Genomic DNA, 18075 nt, shown 5'->3' with positions numbered 1-18075 from the left:
TTCAGTCTCAATGCCTCGCTCAGATAGTGAGCGTAGCAGCTCGCGGCAGCGCCAGCACGGCAGCAAGAAAAAGCACAAAAAGCGTCAGCGGGAAAAATTAACATCAGACAGTGAGGCCGAAGCGCGTTTTGAGCGCAAGGCACGCAAAAAGTCTGCCAAGATGCTGGCAAGTTTAGGATACTCGGACGAGACGAATCCGTTCGGAGATTCAAGCCTAAGTCAGCCTTTTGTGTGGGGCAAGAAATATGGAGATACGGGTAAGAGTGAACCAACGGTAAAAGAGCTAAAGAGGTCGCAAATGAGACGCGTAGATGAGATCCAGAAAGCCCGAAAGCGTCGCGAGGCGCGTGAGGCCGAGCGCGAAGAGATGGAGCGCCTTAAAAGCGAAGAAATGCGTTTGAAAGATGTCGAACAGTACGAAGACTGGCAACTGAAGGAAGAGCAATTCCACTTGAAACAGGCAAAAGTACGCAGTCAATTACGGATTCGGGCCAATCGCGAAAAACCCGTGGATCTACTTGCAAAGAATTTGCTGCTAGTGTCCGCAACCAATGGCTCGGATGATGAGAATGACTTTTTTAAAAAAGAAATTGGCCACATTCGAGTGGAGCATCGACGACCGTATGCTATTGTAGAAGTTTTATCATTAATTGAGCTCCAGGAGCTGCTACAGGATGTTTGTTCGTATGAAGAGCTCGAGGAAAATGGCAATCGAGGACACAATGCCGAGTTTTGGAAGCTGATGAAATTTTTATGTGGTGATCGCATTCAACGATTAAAGCAGCTCCAGAGTGAAGGACTGGTAGATCGAGGAGCGATTCATGACTCGGTTAATGCGACCATTCAGGAAATGCTGAATGGCAAGAATCCAGAAGAACTCAAGGCGTTGCAAGAAGAAGTTAAAAAGACGATTGCTAGTGTTTCGACTGGAGCTACTGGCGTTGATATCGACTATTGGGAAGCGGTGGCGCATCAGATTCAAGTGTATCAATCGCGCGCGAGGCTTACTGAGTTACATGAAGAGATGCTGACCAAGCTGGCGGATTTAATGGAAGAACACGAGACGCTTACGGCTGAAGTTGCTGCTGCCCGTGCAGCTGAGGATGAAATACACGGTGTCGTGGACGAGAATGGTCGGGATGCTGGACGTGAAGCACGAGAGATGGAAAAAATGTTTGCTGAAAAAGATATGGATGAATCCGAAGCGAAATTAGAAGCGTCCGAAGAGGTGCATCTACCAGACCCCAAAAAAGCTCCACGCTGGAGTGAAAAGTACCAGCCGCGCAAGCCTCGGTACTTTAATCGCGTCAAGACGGGCTTTGACTGGAACAAGTATAACCAGACGCACTACGATCGTGACAATCCGCCACCCAAGGTTGTACAAGGATACAAGTTTAATCTCTTTTATCCCGACTTGATCGATAAGCACAAGGCTCCGCGATTCTTTTTAGAAAAAACCAATTCGGACGAGTTTTGTATTATCCGCTTTTCCGCCGGTCCTCCTTACCAGGATATTGCTTTCAAGATTGTCAATCGTGAATGGGAAAACTCACAGAAGCGCGGCTTTAAAAGTGTCTTTGAGCGTGGAATTCTTCAGCTTTATTTCAACTTTAAGCGGCATAGGTACCGTCGGTAATAAGGCCATTAAAAAAAAGACGGGAGCATTTTCTTGTCAAATAAGAAAAATTGCGTGTATTGGAGCAATCTAAATTTAATTGAAAACCTTTTGGTTTACTTTTAAGTGAGCTAGTTGTTCAAACTCAATATTATTTTTATGTTTGCTATTTTTTGCAGATGAAGTTTTCGAACCTATATACATCTTACCTCATTAAGCTATGCCCAAAGCAAATTCCATGTACTGAAATGTCATTGGCATTAAATTTACAGCTCAATGCGCTTACCGCCGCCACCGCTGCTGTTGCTTGCATTGCTCATCGTGTCACTCGTAGGTCGACTCTTGTAGCCACCGTTGCGGTCATATGATCCGCGACGAGTACGTCCGCGATTGTTCCCATTGTAATGGTTTCCATTATTGTGGTGATTGCCTCCATTGTGGTGGCCGCCCCCCGTGAGCGACTGTCGTAAAGAAGAATTCCGCAAGCCATCGTTATTACCCCCATACGAATCGTACGAGTGTCGATTCGTGCGACTTCCTTCCATACTGCCTGAAAACGACTGCCGTGATGAAGCACTGCGTCGATTCTCGCCATTATCGGCGCGGTCGTACGAGCTGCGACGGGAGCGACCCTTGGACTTCCCTGCGACATTGTTGGTCCCTTGTTTAGCGATCAGAGTAGCGCCAGTAAGGGACAAGCGCTGGTTTTGCTGCTGCTTTGCATCATCCAACATGTCAACGGCGAGCGTCACACTAAAGCTTACGCGGTCAGTACTGTCCTCGGACTCGCCTTCTAATACAATTCCCATCACCTTTGCTGGAGACTCGAGCGGACCATCTTCGCCTGTTGGTTGACGAATATTCGTACAAGTAGCGATCGGAGCCTGAGATTCCGAAGATGAACCTGTGCTTGAGATTGACGAAGAGCGACGGTCCCGGCCCTTGATCACCTCAGCAAACGACAACCGTTCGCCTGCAGCCTCGTCAGTAGGTGACGAGACAAGCACTGCGGGCTCCTCTTCGGGGCCTGCACTTGATAATTCACGGATGTTAACGACCCGTATTGACTTGTGACTCTCATGAGAAAGTTTTCGGATGGACAGCGAGTTAGCACGCTTAATTGGTGTCGTCATTGGCTGAGTAATCGAAATGGTATTTTCCATAGGAGGCGTCGGCGGCTGTAACGTTGACAGCGTGCGCATGCCTACCGACAGTTCTGAAAGCTCGATTGCTTTAGATGGAGCGGCTGTGGTTTTGTATACCGTCCCAATCTGCTGTGGCTGCTTTGATGACAGCGCTAGCTTTGTAAGGCGAGGAACCTCTTCGCGGTGCTTTCGGCTAAGCTCAGGATCCTGACGCAATATCAAACGAAGTCGAGCATTCGCCTTGGCAAGCGCCATGTTTTCCCCCTGCAAATGCTCGGTATGTTGTTTCAAATGATCCACAGTATGGCGAAGCGCCTGACGTTCGTTCAGCGCTTCGCTTAACGAACTCTGCATGAGTGATATCTTCTCCATTACACCCGCGTGCTGAGCCTTCAAATTCCGATGACCCGTCTTGTATCGAGCAAGTTCGCTCTTTAAGACTTCATTTTCATCCTGCAATTTCGTCGCACGTTGGTTCGCAGCGGCAAAGGATGCACCGTTCACGTACGCTCCACGCTCCATCACATCTTTTTCCTTGCGAAGCTGTACGCCAAAAGCTTTCAAGTTTGTATTCGCATCTTTCAATGCAGCATTTTCACGACGGAGCTGATCAATCACGAGATCCGCATCCTCAAGTGCCTCCTCGCTACGCATGTGCACGGACGCACGGCTACCGTGTTGTGCTTGTTGTTCAAGCTCAATACGAGCTTCTCGCTCCTGTTGCAGACGTTTCTTCAGCAATTGAATCTGATTCTCTAACTTGGCGTCTTCTTTTGCTTGCTTTTGTAGTCCCGAAAAAGCCTTGACAGCCAAGTGCATACGCACGACGCTCTGCATTGTACGGATGGCTTTAATTTTCACCAAGTACTGACGACGGGCGACAAACATCTTGCAAACATTTTGAATCTTAGTTGCTCGATACTCTTCACGCATGTGCACCAATAGCTGGCGCGCACAGTGGCGACGCACGTACTTTTGAACGCTAATAGCGGCCATGCGCTGGCTCTTGTACTGAGCCATTGCTCGATGTCCTCGAAACACTTTCTGAACAACTAGCGTAGCCTCTTTCACCCGTTGAAACATTGCCATGGCCATCCATTTCTTAGCATAGCGCTGCAGGACTACAGCTGCAGCATTAAATTTACGCGTACGCAGCTCTTCGAGTCCTTCAAGTGCGCCTTGGCGAAAAAATACACGTGTCTTACCAATTTCGTACTCGTTCATTTTGCCTGGCATCAAGTTGGCAAGCAACTCGCGGACAGCAGCCGCAATTTTCTCGTCATCGCTTGGATTTTCATCGACAGAAGCAGTCAACCCAGCAAGAGCCGAAGATGCAGTACTTGATGAAGCCACGCCGCGGAAACGCTCGAGGAACATGGTCTGTAGCACACGATTGGGATAAGCCATTCGACTTATTCGCACCGCTTCGACTACACCAGCGCACTGAAGCTGCTCCGTCACCCGAAGCTTGTTAAACACCAGAGGGCTCTTTTTGCCATTAGGTTTGATGCAACGAATGTAATGGACATTCGTGCGGCGAATGTCTTCCATAAGGCCATTTAACTGGCTCTTGAATTGCGTGCCCACTGTATCCGCAACAATAGAGTTCTTGCGCTTTAGCATAGAACGTCCCCGCAGTGCGCTCGTAGCAGCTAACGCAGCAGTGCCAGGAATTCCCGTCATCGCGTCACCTACATGCTCGTCTGGAAAGAGCTTCTTCAAAAAAGGAGCTCTTGATTTCTTTATCAATATAATGAGGTCGTTCTGAAGTGCATCGGTATTCTTAATTAGGAATCCCATCGTATCGTACTGCACGGGACCAGCATAATGTTTAATGACAAACGCATCACGAGCAAAACGTGGGCACTCAAAGCGGTCATTATCGCTGTAATGCGCTTTCAGCTTGTTAGCAAATGCTGCATCACTGCCTTTTGGACGCATACACTCTTCATTTAACAACGACAAGACGCCAAAGCGCCCTTCCAGCAGTGAAAGGACATTGACATTATCCGCAAACTCAATGCGTGTCCACGGAATGCCTTCGTCTTCATACTCTTGCTGTATAGACTTGAAAACATCTTGTGTAAACTTCTGCTGAAGCTTCTCGTTGGCGTAATTGATACAAAGTTGCTCAAACGAGTTTTTCTCAAAAATCTCAAAACCAAAAATATCCAATATGCAAATTTTGTGGGCCACATCAGCAGCAGCGGCACTTGTGGATACATTGACACGATGAATGAGCCACGAAAACATATGTGAGTAAAGCGCGACACCAAGCGCCGTGCGAGCTCCTTCAGCTTGCGAGACGTTAAGCGGGACTTCATACGTATCGGCAACAGCTGTCATTTCACGAGTACAAAGCGCTGTTTGCAACTGGTTGTCGTCGAGTTCAAGCAAGTGCGACACGAGCTCACTTGCCTGTTGGTTCTCAGGCGTGCCCGTAAGCTGGGACGCGTCTTCGTTACCAGGCATCGATTCAAATTGCAAGCAAGATAAATGCAAAATTGCCGCCACCACCTTGAAAATGCTCCGTTGGTCCTCCTTAGACACTCCCATGGTCTCAAGGCACGACACTGTCTGTTGAAACCGCTCGGCGTCTTTCATACCAGCACTAACGTCAATTCCATTCTCTATATCTTCTTCGTGGGGCTTAATAAACATAAAGTCTTTCGCTTGGAGGCCAGTTACTTTAATCTCTGTTGTCACATCCGCCGGGGCGGCAAGCAATTGGTAGAAAATGTGGTAATTGCGTTCTCCCAACCCTTGAAGGGATACCCGAGATTTTTCCAGCAAATATGTGCGGGAGCGAGCGCCAATTAGTTGGCCAAGGGCGTCAAATTGCAATTCTGAGAATTTGCCAAATCGACTGGAATTGTCATTGCGCGAAGTCTTGGCATTACCGAACGACTCCATCAATGGATTTGCATCTAATACACGCTCAATAATATTCGCCTCCTTCGCTTGAGCATCCGATGTAGAATGGCTACCCGCGGAAGCCAAGTGAGACATTAAAATTTTAGTAGTCTCGGTCTTTCCAGCTCCTGATTCACCACTAACGAGAATACTTTGGTTCTCACCAAAAATGCGCATGTGTTGAAACGCCCCAGCACTTGTGGCGTATACGTGGGGAGGTAGTTCACTGCGATCGCGCTCCATGTATTGCTCCTGGAGCGCTTTTGTATAAATATCGAGCCATGAATACTTGAATTAAAAAAAAAACAAGCACCACAGTTCGAAATATTAGGTTATAGAGTCAATAGGCTAACGCAATAGGCATTACGTACTGGGTTGACAGCAATGCAAATAGCGCCAGTGTATGTGTAAGGAATTCGACGCAAAAATCGATGCTTAAGATTGAATAATATGGCCGGCTCGTGCAGATAGTTCAGACTCACCATATCCGCGCATCCGTCGTCAGACATAAGTTCGTTTTGCAGTAGCATCGTGGATTTCTAAGCCCATCGTAAATAGATGCATATTCGACAGTCAGATGGGTACACACACATAGCCATAAATTAAGGAGAAAGAAGCAAGCGTACGTCGATTTTACGGATGGAGCCAGCTTCGGGCTGGTTCGACGCATTTTCCTCAGCGATATCGCCTTCGATCACGACTTCGATGGTATTTTCACTGACGACGTGGCCTTTGGTAATGGAGGCCTCGACCCAGCTTACCTTCGGGTCGGGAACATAGATCTATTCGATTTAAATACAATAAGAATTAGATACAATCTTATCTAATATAAGAGGGGTAGGTAGAAGTGGCGAACCTTTGTCTGCTGAGCTTCCATGGCAACGATGAGATCAATTCAGGACAGATTGAATAGTAATAATTGATGGTTGTTCACACCCTATCGCGCTCTCCTTCTAGTCCCTTAACGGGGCTACGAGGTCTTGTCGTCCTACCGCAAAAATGGAAATGTGTTGGGTAGGTACGAGTAGGCGCTTAGCCTTCCCCTAGACCATCTTCTGTTTGCACTCTCTCCTATCCAAGAAAATTATTTCAACCCCTCACAAACGATAATCTGGTCGTCCCCGTCTGACCTACAGATAATTTATTTTCCTTTTTGTAAGGCCATCCATCGCCATCTGGCAAGCCGTAAATATTTTTACAGGTTTGAAGTGAGCAAAAATTTGTAGTCGTTTTGGCGTCTGCTCTGCCGCCCTCGATCCAAACCGACCGAAATGACAAGGCAAACTCTGGTTTGACTGGAAGCCAAGTGCGAAAGCAGCGCCCCGATGTCCAGGCCATCACTTGAATTTGTCGAGATAACCTACCCACGAATCAGGCCCCAACTTTATCCTATGACATTTTTTTAAGTATCTATAACGTCGATACTTGTCCAAAAATGCTATTTATATCAGGCGTTGGTGTAACAAGTCCAAAACAAAAATGCTACAATGAATTTATATTCAGCTATCCGAATCGCTTAGAACAATAGATGTAAGTGAGGCACTTAGGCTCCAAAAAGCGATATAGAAATATTATTTATAGTGAGCTACGGCACCATCATTTGGAAGTGCCAAAGGAGTTTAAAGCTTATGCCGTGAGCTGAGCAGCTGTATCAAGCTTCATTCATTGGTTCAGACTTGCAGCTGATGCATTTCCTTTCATAATTGCAATGCGAATCAATTTGCTAAGAACGGTACAATTTTCCTACAATATCGTATTTCTATTGTACAATATTTGTCTACGACATTTTGGTATAGTGTGTCAAATTTTAAAGCTTTGCTCTAAGTTACGGTAGCGGAAATTTTGCATTGAATTGCAAATTGAAGACACTCCATAGGGAAGCACATAGTACGCCATTCGCAGCCGCGCAATATACAAGATGATCTAAATCCCAACTAGTTACATAAAAGTCAAACATAAGATGGGGATTGCGGTCAGACTTCGCAGCTGTAAGCACCAAAGCCGGGTGTCTAACGTATAGCTTGCTTCAAGTAGCTCAAAATTCGAATGTATAGTTCCAGTTTTGTCTGCGGAAGGATCGCTTGAGTCGATAGATAGCTGAAATGACCTCAGATACCTCTTAATCTGGGGTGAATGAAATCAGGAAGCCGAATTGCTCTCATCGCAATTTCCGAAATAATGACATTTGTTAACACCATTTCGGTGCGCGAGCATGAGTCGAAGACTGGCGAATTAACTATAATGAGCAGTATCCGAGACAAGAACCAATCCTTCGTTACCATTAAGCAACTTCGTAGCAAAACGGTCGTAACTTTATATGAGCGCACCGCTCGATTCCATGTCTATGCCTCAAAATTCTTATATACAACAGATATCATGAAAAGGTTAGATTCCTGGAAGCATAAAGCGACCATTATAAAGAATTGTATGTGCTGATATCCACCAGTCTGACTTTCTTTGAAATAAGGCACACGTCGAAGGAGAAATATCATCAACTAAATAAATTTGTCTTTGCATCAAAATGTCTGGTCCGTGACAAACACGAATCATCTTCGATTGAAAATTTGATTTTAAGGGACCAATCGAGTGTCGCTGAAACGACGATTCCTTATCAAGTCGACGCGAAAATCGCGTCTACAACCCATTAGTAATTGCCGTTTGTATTCCCCGAGAGAGCTATCTCTTGCGAAATAAAGTTGCATTACCATGGGCAAGTAGATAGCTCTAGATTCATAACAATACTGTTATTATGACCTCTGCTTGTTGCGTTGAGATAGATCAGAACACCCAATTGAAGCTACTATAAAAAGCATTAGAAACTACGAGGCTATTGTTGGTGCTGACCCTGCGTTTTCTATCCGATAGCAAACAAAGTACGTGGCTGAGTCTTATCAAAAGAGTTTGCTATTGTTTTAGCTCGTGTAATGTTTTCTTTTGTCAACTTAAAATGATCGTACTTGACGAAATTTTTCGTTCAGTAAAAAGTCTTCTTCTGAAAATATATTTAAAAATGGTCTTGGTGTGTTCCTATTTATGAATACTTTTTGGTTTCTTCTGCCGTTGACTTAGTTGGCGCGATAGTGAGGCATCTATATCGTTAGGCTATCAAGTCTGAGTTCAGAGTTGTTTGCTGTGTAATAGGCAATCTCAAAATCTCAGATTTTCTCTCCTCATTAGCTTGATCGATCTATCTTCATTTTTTTTCTTTCTCCTCACCTCTCTTTTGAACACTTGGCTATTTAAAACCAAGCACTCCGAGCCTTGTTTTTAGACCTATTCCGTTTAAAACTACATCGCTACATGTAAATATTGCGCATTGGATTTACTCATGTATTTCGATCTAAACAATTTCAATTCGTGCCGTTGCCTTTACGCATCCCGGTGCTTCGACACATTGTGCTTAATAATTTTGAAAAGAAGTTCAAAGAAAGATCGATTTAGCACCACATATTTTTCGATAGTAAATTGTATTTTGCTCTGCGAAACAATGATGCCTCATTGATCAGTTGATCTACTTGTCTTGATTTGTTCCCAGTTTGGTGGCATTTCGAAGTCGTCTCGCTGCCAAATTAGTTTTAGCAAAATTCTCGTTGAACTTATTGCTGCCTAAATTTATTTCCCACTCACTGGCTTGTTCTCTTAGTCGTATGATATGTTTTGTTATCGAACGTCGATATATAATGTAACGCTCACAATATTTCACTGGCAGTCCCAGCAACGCACGACGGAACGAAAGTGCGCCTCAGTACAACAGGATCTTAAAGGCAGCGATAGTAAAGTAATAGACTTGTGCCTTATTCGAGATCTTAAGATATAATCAGACAAGTAGAATATATTTGATACCATGCATAAAATAATGAAACCATCCTCAATAAAACAAATAAAAAATATACTATCCAGTCTATAGCATTTTATGTAATAACTGGACGTTGATTTCATGCTTGTTGCGGAGCGGATGTCGATGGCAACTTTTCAACTGAAGTGGGTGCTGGTGAATTGCTGAAGTACGGGTGCTTCAGTGCCTCCACTGCAGTTATCCGCTTCATTGGGTCAAATTTCAGCAGCTTGGCCAATAGATCCAACGCATCTTCGGACGCCGCTGAAAAAATCGAAGCTAGTGGGGGAGCTGAGCTTGGAGTGAATTCGATAAAATTTGCCAGCGAGGTCATACCGGGCCATTCCTCTTCCGTCGGCGTCCCAAGCGCATGGAAGATTTTGCCAAGCTGATCCAATTCGCTTATCCCGGTAAGATACGGCACGCGCAGCATCAGTTCTGCAAAAACGCAGCCAGCGCCCCACATGTCCACCGAGCCGCTATACTCTCTCGCTCCGAAAAGAAGCTCCGGTGGTCGGTACCAAATAGTACAGACCATCGAAGTCATGTTGCGGTTTGGACTCCCATAGACCCTAGCTAGACCGAAATCGCCTATTTTAACGTGACCGTCGGGCCCAATGAGCAAGTTTTCAGGCTTCAGATCGCGATGCAACACGTATTGCTCATGGCAATAGGCGAGACCTTTGAGGAGCATCTGCATGTAAGCCTTAATATCGGCAGCTGTGAGCACCACCGCTTTGTCTTTGATAACGTCATCTAGATTGCTAGGCAGCAATTCATATACGACGCTAATCGTTTCATTAGCGACAAAGACATCAAGAAGCTCCATCACGTTCGCGTGCTTTAGTTCAGCCTGAAGTTTCACTTCACGCAAAGCCGTGAAATCCACGCCGTCCTTAAATTTACCACGCTTGAATTCTTTAATGGCTACGTGACGTCCAGTGCTCTTCTGCACGGCGGCATAAACGATACCGAACGTACCCTCGCCCAGGATGTCTCCACGGTCGTAGCGGTCCATGCAACGATAAATATAATGTAATAGCAATTTCAAAATATATGCAGATGGTATCAAATTGCTTTTTCAGACAAATATTTACCACGTCCAAGAAATACATTTTTTAAAGTTAAAATCATGATTTTAGAGGATAACACACTTTTATAATTTTGTGGTAAACATACAGCTGCAAAATTCATGGCTGATAAATTAATATAGCGCTGCCTCACTTTTAGCCGACTCAATTAAGCAAATTTTTGCAAACAAGATCATGGGCTTGCTAGTCGAAGGCAGTTCCTTAGACTGGCCGGAAGCTCTCGAGTGGCTTCAGCACGTGCGAGCTCAAGGCATTGACCAGTTTTTGCACACGTATAATCGCGTTAAAGACATCGAGGGTGATGAACTTAAGTGGGGCGACGAGCTCGAGTACGGTGTGTTTCAAATGGACAAAGAGACCAAGCACGCGCGATTGGCGCTGCGTGGTGCCGAAATCCTGCGCCAACTGCAAGCCAAAGAAAAAAATTCAGAAGAAAATGGTGTCGACCATAAATATATAAAAACTATTGCAATGCCGAGTGTGGACGGGTGCAATTGGGTGCCCGAGTACGGCGCGTGGATGATTGAAGGGACACCTAGTGCGCCTTACGGTGGCTTTACGAGTGACTTACGCAAGGTGGAGGACAACATGCGTCTACGACGTGCGCGGCTGCTAGCGCTGCTTCATGAGGACGAGATTGCTCCGTCCGTCACGGCCTTCCCCATGATGGGCGTTGGAGACTTTACAGTGCCATCGAGTCAACCACGTGGCCCCGTTGCCATGTCGGACTATGTCAGTGATGCCATTATCAATCCGCATCCACGTTTTGCGACGCTTACGAAAAACATTCGACAGCGTCGCACAAGAAAAGTGGACATTCGTGTCCCAATTTTTCGAGACGTGTACACAGAGGCACGACAAGAGGAGGAGCAAGCGACGTGGAATGCTGAGAAGTCACGTCCTCAGTACGAATCCAAGACAATTACGCCGAAAGCAGGTCCGTCTGGGTCAGCTTTAACATCTCTGAGCTCCATGCATAAGTGTGTTGAGGAGACTGACGCGTCCAAGAGGCAACAGGAGCCCCTTTTAACGCACGAGGCTTTGACAAAGAGTACTGATCATATTATCGAGCCATATCCCGGTTTCATTCACATGGATGCCATGGCTTTTGGCATGGGTATGTGCTGTCTCCAAGTAACTTTTCAAGCCAAGAATGTTGGCGAGTCGAGGCACCTGTATGACCATTTAGGCGTGCTTTCACCCATTTTATTAGGTCTCACGGCTGCGACGCCGATTCTTAAGGGTCGTCTTGCTGACACAGATGTACGCTGGGCTACAATTTCTGCATCGGTAGATGATCGAACGCCTCAGGAGCTAGGCGAAGCTCTCGACATGACAGACCCAGCGATGAAAGCCAAGTATGCAAATATGGCCGGCAATGGTGTCAAGCGTCTACCCAAGTCCCGCTATGAAGGCATCTCAACGTTTATTTGCAACCATAAACAAGGGGAGGATCCTCATACGTCTACAGACAAGTACAATGACGTGGACGTTCCGTACGACGAAGAATCGTACAAGACACTGATAGATGCGAATGTAGATAGACTCTTGGCGCTCCATATTTCGCACTTGTTTATTCGTGACCCACTTGTGATTTATCAACAGCGCTTACACTTGGACAATGAGCACGAAACGGACCACTTTGAAAACATTCAGTCGACCAATTGGCAGACAGTTCGTTGGAAACCCCCTCCGCCCGCGCCATCGAATGCTACGGGGCCTCACATTGGCTGGCGTACGGAGTTTCGCTCAATGGAGATTCAACTCACGGACTTTGAAAATGCAGCTTTTACAGTGTTTATCGCTCTTGTCTCGCGTGTGATCCTGACGTTCGATCTGAACCTTTACATTCCTCTGTCCAAGGTGAATGACAACATGGAGGCAGCTCACCGGATAAATGCCGTGCTTCATGAGAAATTTCACTTTCGTTGCCACATGGCTCCACCTGAAGTCGATGACTGTGGTAGCGGTGACGGCTCATGCTACTTGCATAACGATCCAGACCGGAGCGAACTCATGACGATTGCTGAAATCATGCTGGGGAAAGGCTCGTACTTTCCAGGTTTGATTCCACTGGTATATGCTTACTTGGATTACATTGAGTGTGATGAAGCAACACGAATTCTTGTGGAAAAGTACATGAGTCTGATAAGAAAACGAGCAACAGGCGAGTTGCCGACGGCGGCCACGTGGATGCGTCGCTTTGTGCGTGCCCACCCGGATTATCGCCACGACTCGGTCGTCCCTCAATCGACGGCTTTTGATCTCTTAAATGAGTGCCAGCAAATTGGTGAGGGTCAAAAGCAGTGTCCTGAACTCTTAGGTGAATTTGAAATTGCTTCTGTTCGAGGCCAGGCTGCTTACCACGTGCCATTGAAAAGCAGTGGAGTCGCAACTGAGAAGCGTCAAGCCCTGCTGCAGCGATATCTCGGACGTACTGCATCGAACGTGTGCCGTACTTGTCATTGCTAGTTTATTTGCAGCACTAGCTCATACTATTTGCATGAAATGAATTCATCTTGACTTTTAGACAAACTAAACCAACTCTTGGTCCGTAATTTTTTCTTCGTAATATAGCTATCAATACCATTTTGTCGTTTTAAATGTAGTGTAGCCATGACACTACAGCTTTTTAAGAAGCAAGTCCTGCTTAATTGTCAAAACCTCGATGCTAAATCGATATAACGAATTGCAATACCACTTATTGGTGCCTCTTACCAATGCCGAACTAGAGACGAAGGTGATTGTCAAGGATAGCCCAGTCGATAGCACACCTTCCATAAGCGAGCTAAAAGGAATCGCTTATGAAATAAAGACATCAAAAGGCTTTAAATAGCTTCTACAAACTCATTTGAAAATACAGTGATCTTAAAATTTGCCTGGACGCTTTCGGCCCGTGAACTTGCTGTCCGCCTTAACCTTTTTTCCCTGTTTGCGGTAACGTTCTTTCTTGGCTAATACCCAGTCCTTGCCTTTTATGGAGTCACGGCCTTTACCTCGGCGTTGCTGTAAATTAGACAGAACATGCAATACAGTTAGACATCAAATTCATCTAAACTCATAGCAAAGATTTGCACGCGTACGCGTTGGTTTTTGCCACGCCCTTCGTAGGAAACTTCGTTAGTAGCGGTGCCAAGACCTTGTGGCACCTTCTGCGGCTCCATGTATCCGGCAAAAAGACACAAATAGAATTTTTTGGCTTTCGTGCTGTTGGGAAAGTCAATCACAAGACCACCCGAGAACCCGCAGCGCATCGCAGTGCCCGAAATTTCCTCCATCTGTTCGGGTGTCTCGGGATAGAGCTGCAAAACTGCACGACTGCCCGCCTTTAGACACGTGTAAAGTGATGTGAAGAAGCGTGTAAGGCGTTTGCGGGCCGTGTGTTCCTTCTTGTCAGAGTAACAAAGCCACTGAATAGCTGAAATACTGATACAGCCGTCAAACACCCCAGGGCGAAAAGGCAGGCCTCCTCCCATGTCCTGCAAAAACACATCACCGCTGCTATCCCGTTCAGAGGCAATGTCCAGCATGTCTTTGCTGATATCCACGCCAACCCATGCGTGACCGTGTTCCTCCAGCGCCACTGCATATATATTTGAGGCCACACTTTATCAGGTTTCATATAACTAAGCCTGTTGAAAAACTTATAAAACCTCCACTCAGTCCACTGCCACAGCCAACGTCCAAAATAAACGCTTCTTTGCCCTCGGGCAAATTTAGCAATTCGATGGCGCGATTAGAGAGCTCCTGCTGCACCTTGACAATGCGCGAGCTCGAGTTGTACTTAGCCGCCTCCTTTTCATCATAATAGATCTATGAAAGATACACATGATTGCAAGGTAAGTTTAAAAACATTGTGAAGCTCTGGCTGTTGCGCGTACCTCGGGTGGTGAGATGTGCTCTGGACGACTCATGCTATTTTAAAAAACATGGCTACATAAAAAAAATCAAAAGCAATTTAAGTGCCCACTGTTTTATTTCTCTTTTAAAAAAGCATGCCTAAAGACACGAAACGTACAACTTAAAGAAGTAAACGGCGCTGGCTTTATACCTTGGTAAGTAAAGGGTAAGGATCGTGGTCTTGAAAGCTATTTATCCGAATTGATGAAGTAGTACAAAATGCGTTACGAGTACCAATATTTAAGAAATCATTTTTTTTGCCTAGATCCCATCAAAATATTCTTAAACCGAAAATCATTATATTACTTAAATCGTTTGCACTTGCAATAAAAAAGTGAGATGTTAACGGAACACAATTTCGGCGAAGGCAGTAGACATTGATCACAACGACGCTCCTTTAGAAAATGTTGCAGCTCTTCGGTACGCGCGGCGATTGCCTCAAATTCCAAACTTGCAATTGAGAATATAGACTCTGTTGGAAGTTCAAGGTGACAGGAGTTGAAGATGCGATTAGCGCCAGTTGTTATTTCCCGTGTGCATAGTAAGATGAAGTAGTTAGTGCTTGCAACCAACCAAATTTGTAGTGGTTGGAGCAGAGAGAGTTAGAAGGAAGAGCAGCTCTAGCAGGCAAATAAGTCATGTTAATTCAGAATCTTATCATCCTCTTCCTTAAGAAGCAAAACATTGCCAACAGGTTATGAGCCCAACAGCTAAGACAACCGACACGAGGCCTCCACCGGCACCAGCAGGTCACGCAATGGCCTCGCCGGCCCGCGGTGCTTCGCCGGCGCGCGTTGCCTCGTCCGCACGTGCTGCCGCAACCGTTGAAGACTCGCCAGCTCGCGAAAGGAGCTCGGCAACAGACGACAAGATTCTCGCGGCCCTCGTCGCTCTGACCAACCGCATGGAGAAGATGGAGTCGTCCCAGCGCGATCGTGAAGATCAAGAGAGAATGATGGGTGCTGTAGAGAGCGGGATGTTTTCATCAGCGTTTGGTGCTAACGCGCGGGCAAGACCGATGACCATCGACGCGCTCACGGACTCGCCTGAGCGTAAGCCGGTCGCACGGCCACCGCGCGCACGTGAGCCCGAGATTGAAGAGTCCATTTTTGCGTCTTTCGCGCCGGCACGGGCGCATGCTCCGACTCCCGGCGCGGTACCGCGTCCAGCAGATGGACCAGCACCATCGGGGCAAGCTCCTAATGCAGCAGCATTCTATGCGACACCGAATGCGAGTCAGCGCAAGCTGTCGATTCAGAAATTTGACGGGACTGAACTCTATAAGGGACTAGGCTCTGGGTTCCTCAACTGGGGGCACACGTTTTTGCGCGCTGTCAACCTGGCTGAGTCCTCGTGCGGTTTCACCTGGAGTGAGGACGTTAAGGTTGACCAGCTTGGTCACTACCTCAGCGGAACGGCTGAGCGTTACTACCACAAACAGGTAGACACGTGGTGGAACCAGCATCCGACGCTGGACTATGTTATTTGCCAGCTACTTGCAACATTCAAGACGTCTATTACGGCTAGCCAGGCGATGGAACTGTTCATGCAAAAGAAAGATTTTAAGCGCACATGGGCAGAGCACTACCTATACATGGTTGCTGTAAGCGACGCACGTGGTGGTACGGACTCACTCGTCCTAGATAACATCGTGCACCACGCATCGCCCGAGCTTATGAACGTAATGCGGGCCAAGTACGACCCGACGCGTGTCGACTATCTTCGACATGCAGAAGCGCTGGCGCATTTGCCTAGTCAATCGAGCTTGGAAGCGGAGCAATTGGACGTGAAGTCGTCGCTGCTCATGTTGAACCAAAGCGTAAGGACACGCGCACCTGCTATGCATGCGGCAAGGTCGGTCACGTGCAAGCTGACTGTCGCTCTAAGGGCAAAATACGAAGTGGAAGGCCGAAAGAGGACAAGGCAGGTGGAGGTATGGTGCTCGCACTGAGCGAAAAGAACAAGAATGAAGGAGCGAAGAAACTAAAGCGTGGCAAAAAGAGCAAGCGTGAGATGGTACTTGCGGTGTGCGAGTCGGATGACTACGATGATAGTGACTGGATTCTCGACAGCGGCGCCAGTCGACATCTCGTGAATGACGAGAAGTTGCTTTTCGATTCTGCCACATGCAGCGAAGAGATAGCGATGGCTGATGGAAAGACGTTGAAACTGACGAGTGTTGGGAGCGTGCGCCTTAAGGTGGTGGCTCGTGGTATGGAGAGCACAGTGGTGCTTACTGATGTTTACCTGGCGCGGAGATTGTCAAAGAACATCGTTTCGTATGGCAAGCTGGAAAGAAAAGGCTTTGCTCTTGTCTACGATTTGAAGGGGCGTGCACTTGAACGGCGCAGCGACGGCGCTGTCGTGTTTGACGTTGAGATGGGAAGAAACGTTTTATACGATAAAATATCAGCGAAGAAGGGGCGACAGGACACATGTGATACTATAATGGCCGTGCTCGAATCAAGTGCGAGCGCAGATGTTACGAGCGATGTGCAAGTAAGGACGCTTTTACATTTCCATCAGCGTTTCGGGCATCTGGCATTCGACACCATTGAGCGCATGGCTCGAGACCCAGCCTCAGGGATAAGGCTGACGAGCAGCAAGCGCATGGCGTGCGTTTCGTGCATGGAGGGTAAACAGACGCGAAACTCCCAAAACCAGACGGACAGTGGTTTCAACGCGCCCATTGACAGAGTCGGTGGAGTCATCTGTTCGGATTTGAAAGGTCCAATGACGCCACAGGATAGGCTCGGAAACCGTTATTTGGTTAATTTCGTCGATCACAAGTCGAATTACTGCCGGATATTTCTCGCAAGAACAAAGGACGTGGCGGCTAAACAGTTTGAGGCTTTCCTCGTTCTTTTTGAAAAGCGTTTCAACTGCCGAATCCACGTGCTAAGGACAGACGGTGGTGGAGAATACGCCAACATAGACCTCTTTTGTAAAAGGACCGGGGTGACAAGGCAAGTGTCGGAAGCTGGAAACCAAGCTTCAAATGGCAAGGCGGAACGGATGCACAGGACGGTGCTTAATTTGGCACGAAGCATGATGTTTGCGTGCGGTCTACCATTTCATTTTTGGGGAGATGAGGTTCAGTACGCCTCGTATATACTGAATCGCAGCCCTACGCGCGCAAACGCTAAGAGAGCGTCTCCACTTGAGGTGTTGACGGGAAAGATGCCGGATCTGCGCAAGATCGTTGTTTTCGGCTCCACGTGTAGCGTGTATCGCGACCCAAGCAAAAATTCACTACAGCAGCGCGCACAACTTGCCACGATAGTGGGGATAAGTGAAGAAACCAAGGGCTACAAGGTTTATCTACGCAAGGAGAACAAGGTGATCGTGACTCAGCACGTCAAGGATATCGACACTCTGTCTGAAGCACAGAACGCGCAGCTGCAGCAAGCGACGGTGGAGCAGGATAAGGATGTGACGACACCCGCCCCAAGACAAGCAAAAGGAAGCAACACAAGTGCTGCCAATGTGGGTACACGAAAGAAAAGCACGAAGAAGTGGACGCGGTCCGCTTATGGAACGCGCGGCGCATCGAAGCGCGCAGGCGGTAGCACTCCA

At 47.0% G+C, this 18075-nt stretch overlaps 5 protein-coding genes across 5 annotated transcripts; 2 read left to right on the top strand and 3 right to left on the bottom strand.

The window, feature by feature from the left end:
• Positions 1-10: 10 nt before the first annotated feature.
• CCR75_004296 (uncharacterized protein) lies at positions 11-1636 on the top strand (the record flags this gene model as incomplete). Its single annotated transcript, XM_067962382.1, has 1 exon — positions 11-1636. The coding sequence occupies one exon, from the start codon at positions 11-13 to the stop codon at positions 1634-1636; it is 1626 nt and encodes a 541-aa protein (XP_067822114.1).
• On the bottom strand, positions 52-6657 carry CCR75_004295 (uncharacterized protein). Its single transcript, XM_067962381.1, has 4 exons — positions 6530-6657; positions 6300-6455; positions 6045-6212; positions 52-5961 (listed from the first exon to the last, which is right to left on the bottom strand). The coding sequence occupies exons 1-4, from the start codon at positions 6548-6550 to the stop codon at positions 1882-1884; spliced, it is 4425 nt and encodes a 1474-aa protein (XP_067822117.1). The 5' UTR covers positions 6551-6657; the 3' UTR covers positions 52-1881.
• A 2951-nt stretch (positions 6658-9608) lies between these two features.
• CCR75_004294 (uncharacterized protein) lies at positions 9609-10526 on the bottom strand (the record flags this gene model as incomplete). Its single annotated transcript, XM_067962380.1, has 1 exon — positions 9609-10526. The coding sequence occupies one exon, from the start codon at positions 10524-10526 to the stop codon at positions 9609-9611; it is 918 nt and encodes a 305-aa protein (XP_067822116.1).
• Positions 10527-10773: 247 nt separating this feature from the next.
• CCR75_004293 (uncharacterized protein) lies at positions 10774-13071 on the top strand (the record flags this gene model as incomplete). The annotated part of the gene is made up of 1 exon (XM_067962379.1): positions 10774-13071. The coding sequence occupies one exon, from the start codon at positions 10774-10776 to the stop codon at positions 13069-13071; it is 2298 nt and encodes a 765-aa protein (XP_067822119.1).
• A 95-nt stretch (positions 13072-13166) lies between these two features.
• On the bottom strand, positions 13167-14513 carry CCR75_004292 (uncharacterized protein; the record flags this gene model as incomplete). Its single annotated transcript, XM_067962378.1, has 4 exons — positions 13167-13605; positions 13683-14182; positions 14253-14412; positions 14481-14513. 4 exons carry the CDS (start codon positions 14511-14513, stop codon positions 13468-13470), a joined length of 831 nt encoding a protein of 276 aa, XP_067822118.1. The 3' UTR covers positions 13167-13467.
• Between the last annotated feature and the right edge of the window lie 3562 nt (positions 14514-18075).

Source organism: Bremia lactucae, linkage group LG2 (genome assembly GCF_004359215.1).
Source record: "Bremia lactucae strain SF5 linkage group LG2, whole genome shotgun sequence".
Lineage (NCBI taxonomy): Eukaryota > Oomycota > Peronosporomycetes > Peronosporales > Peronosporaceae > Bremia > Bremia lactucae.
This window is presented reverse-complemented; position numbering and strand designations above follow the sequence as displayed.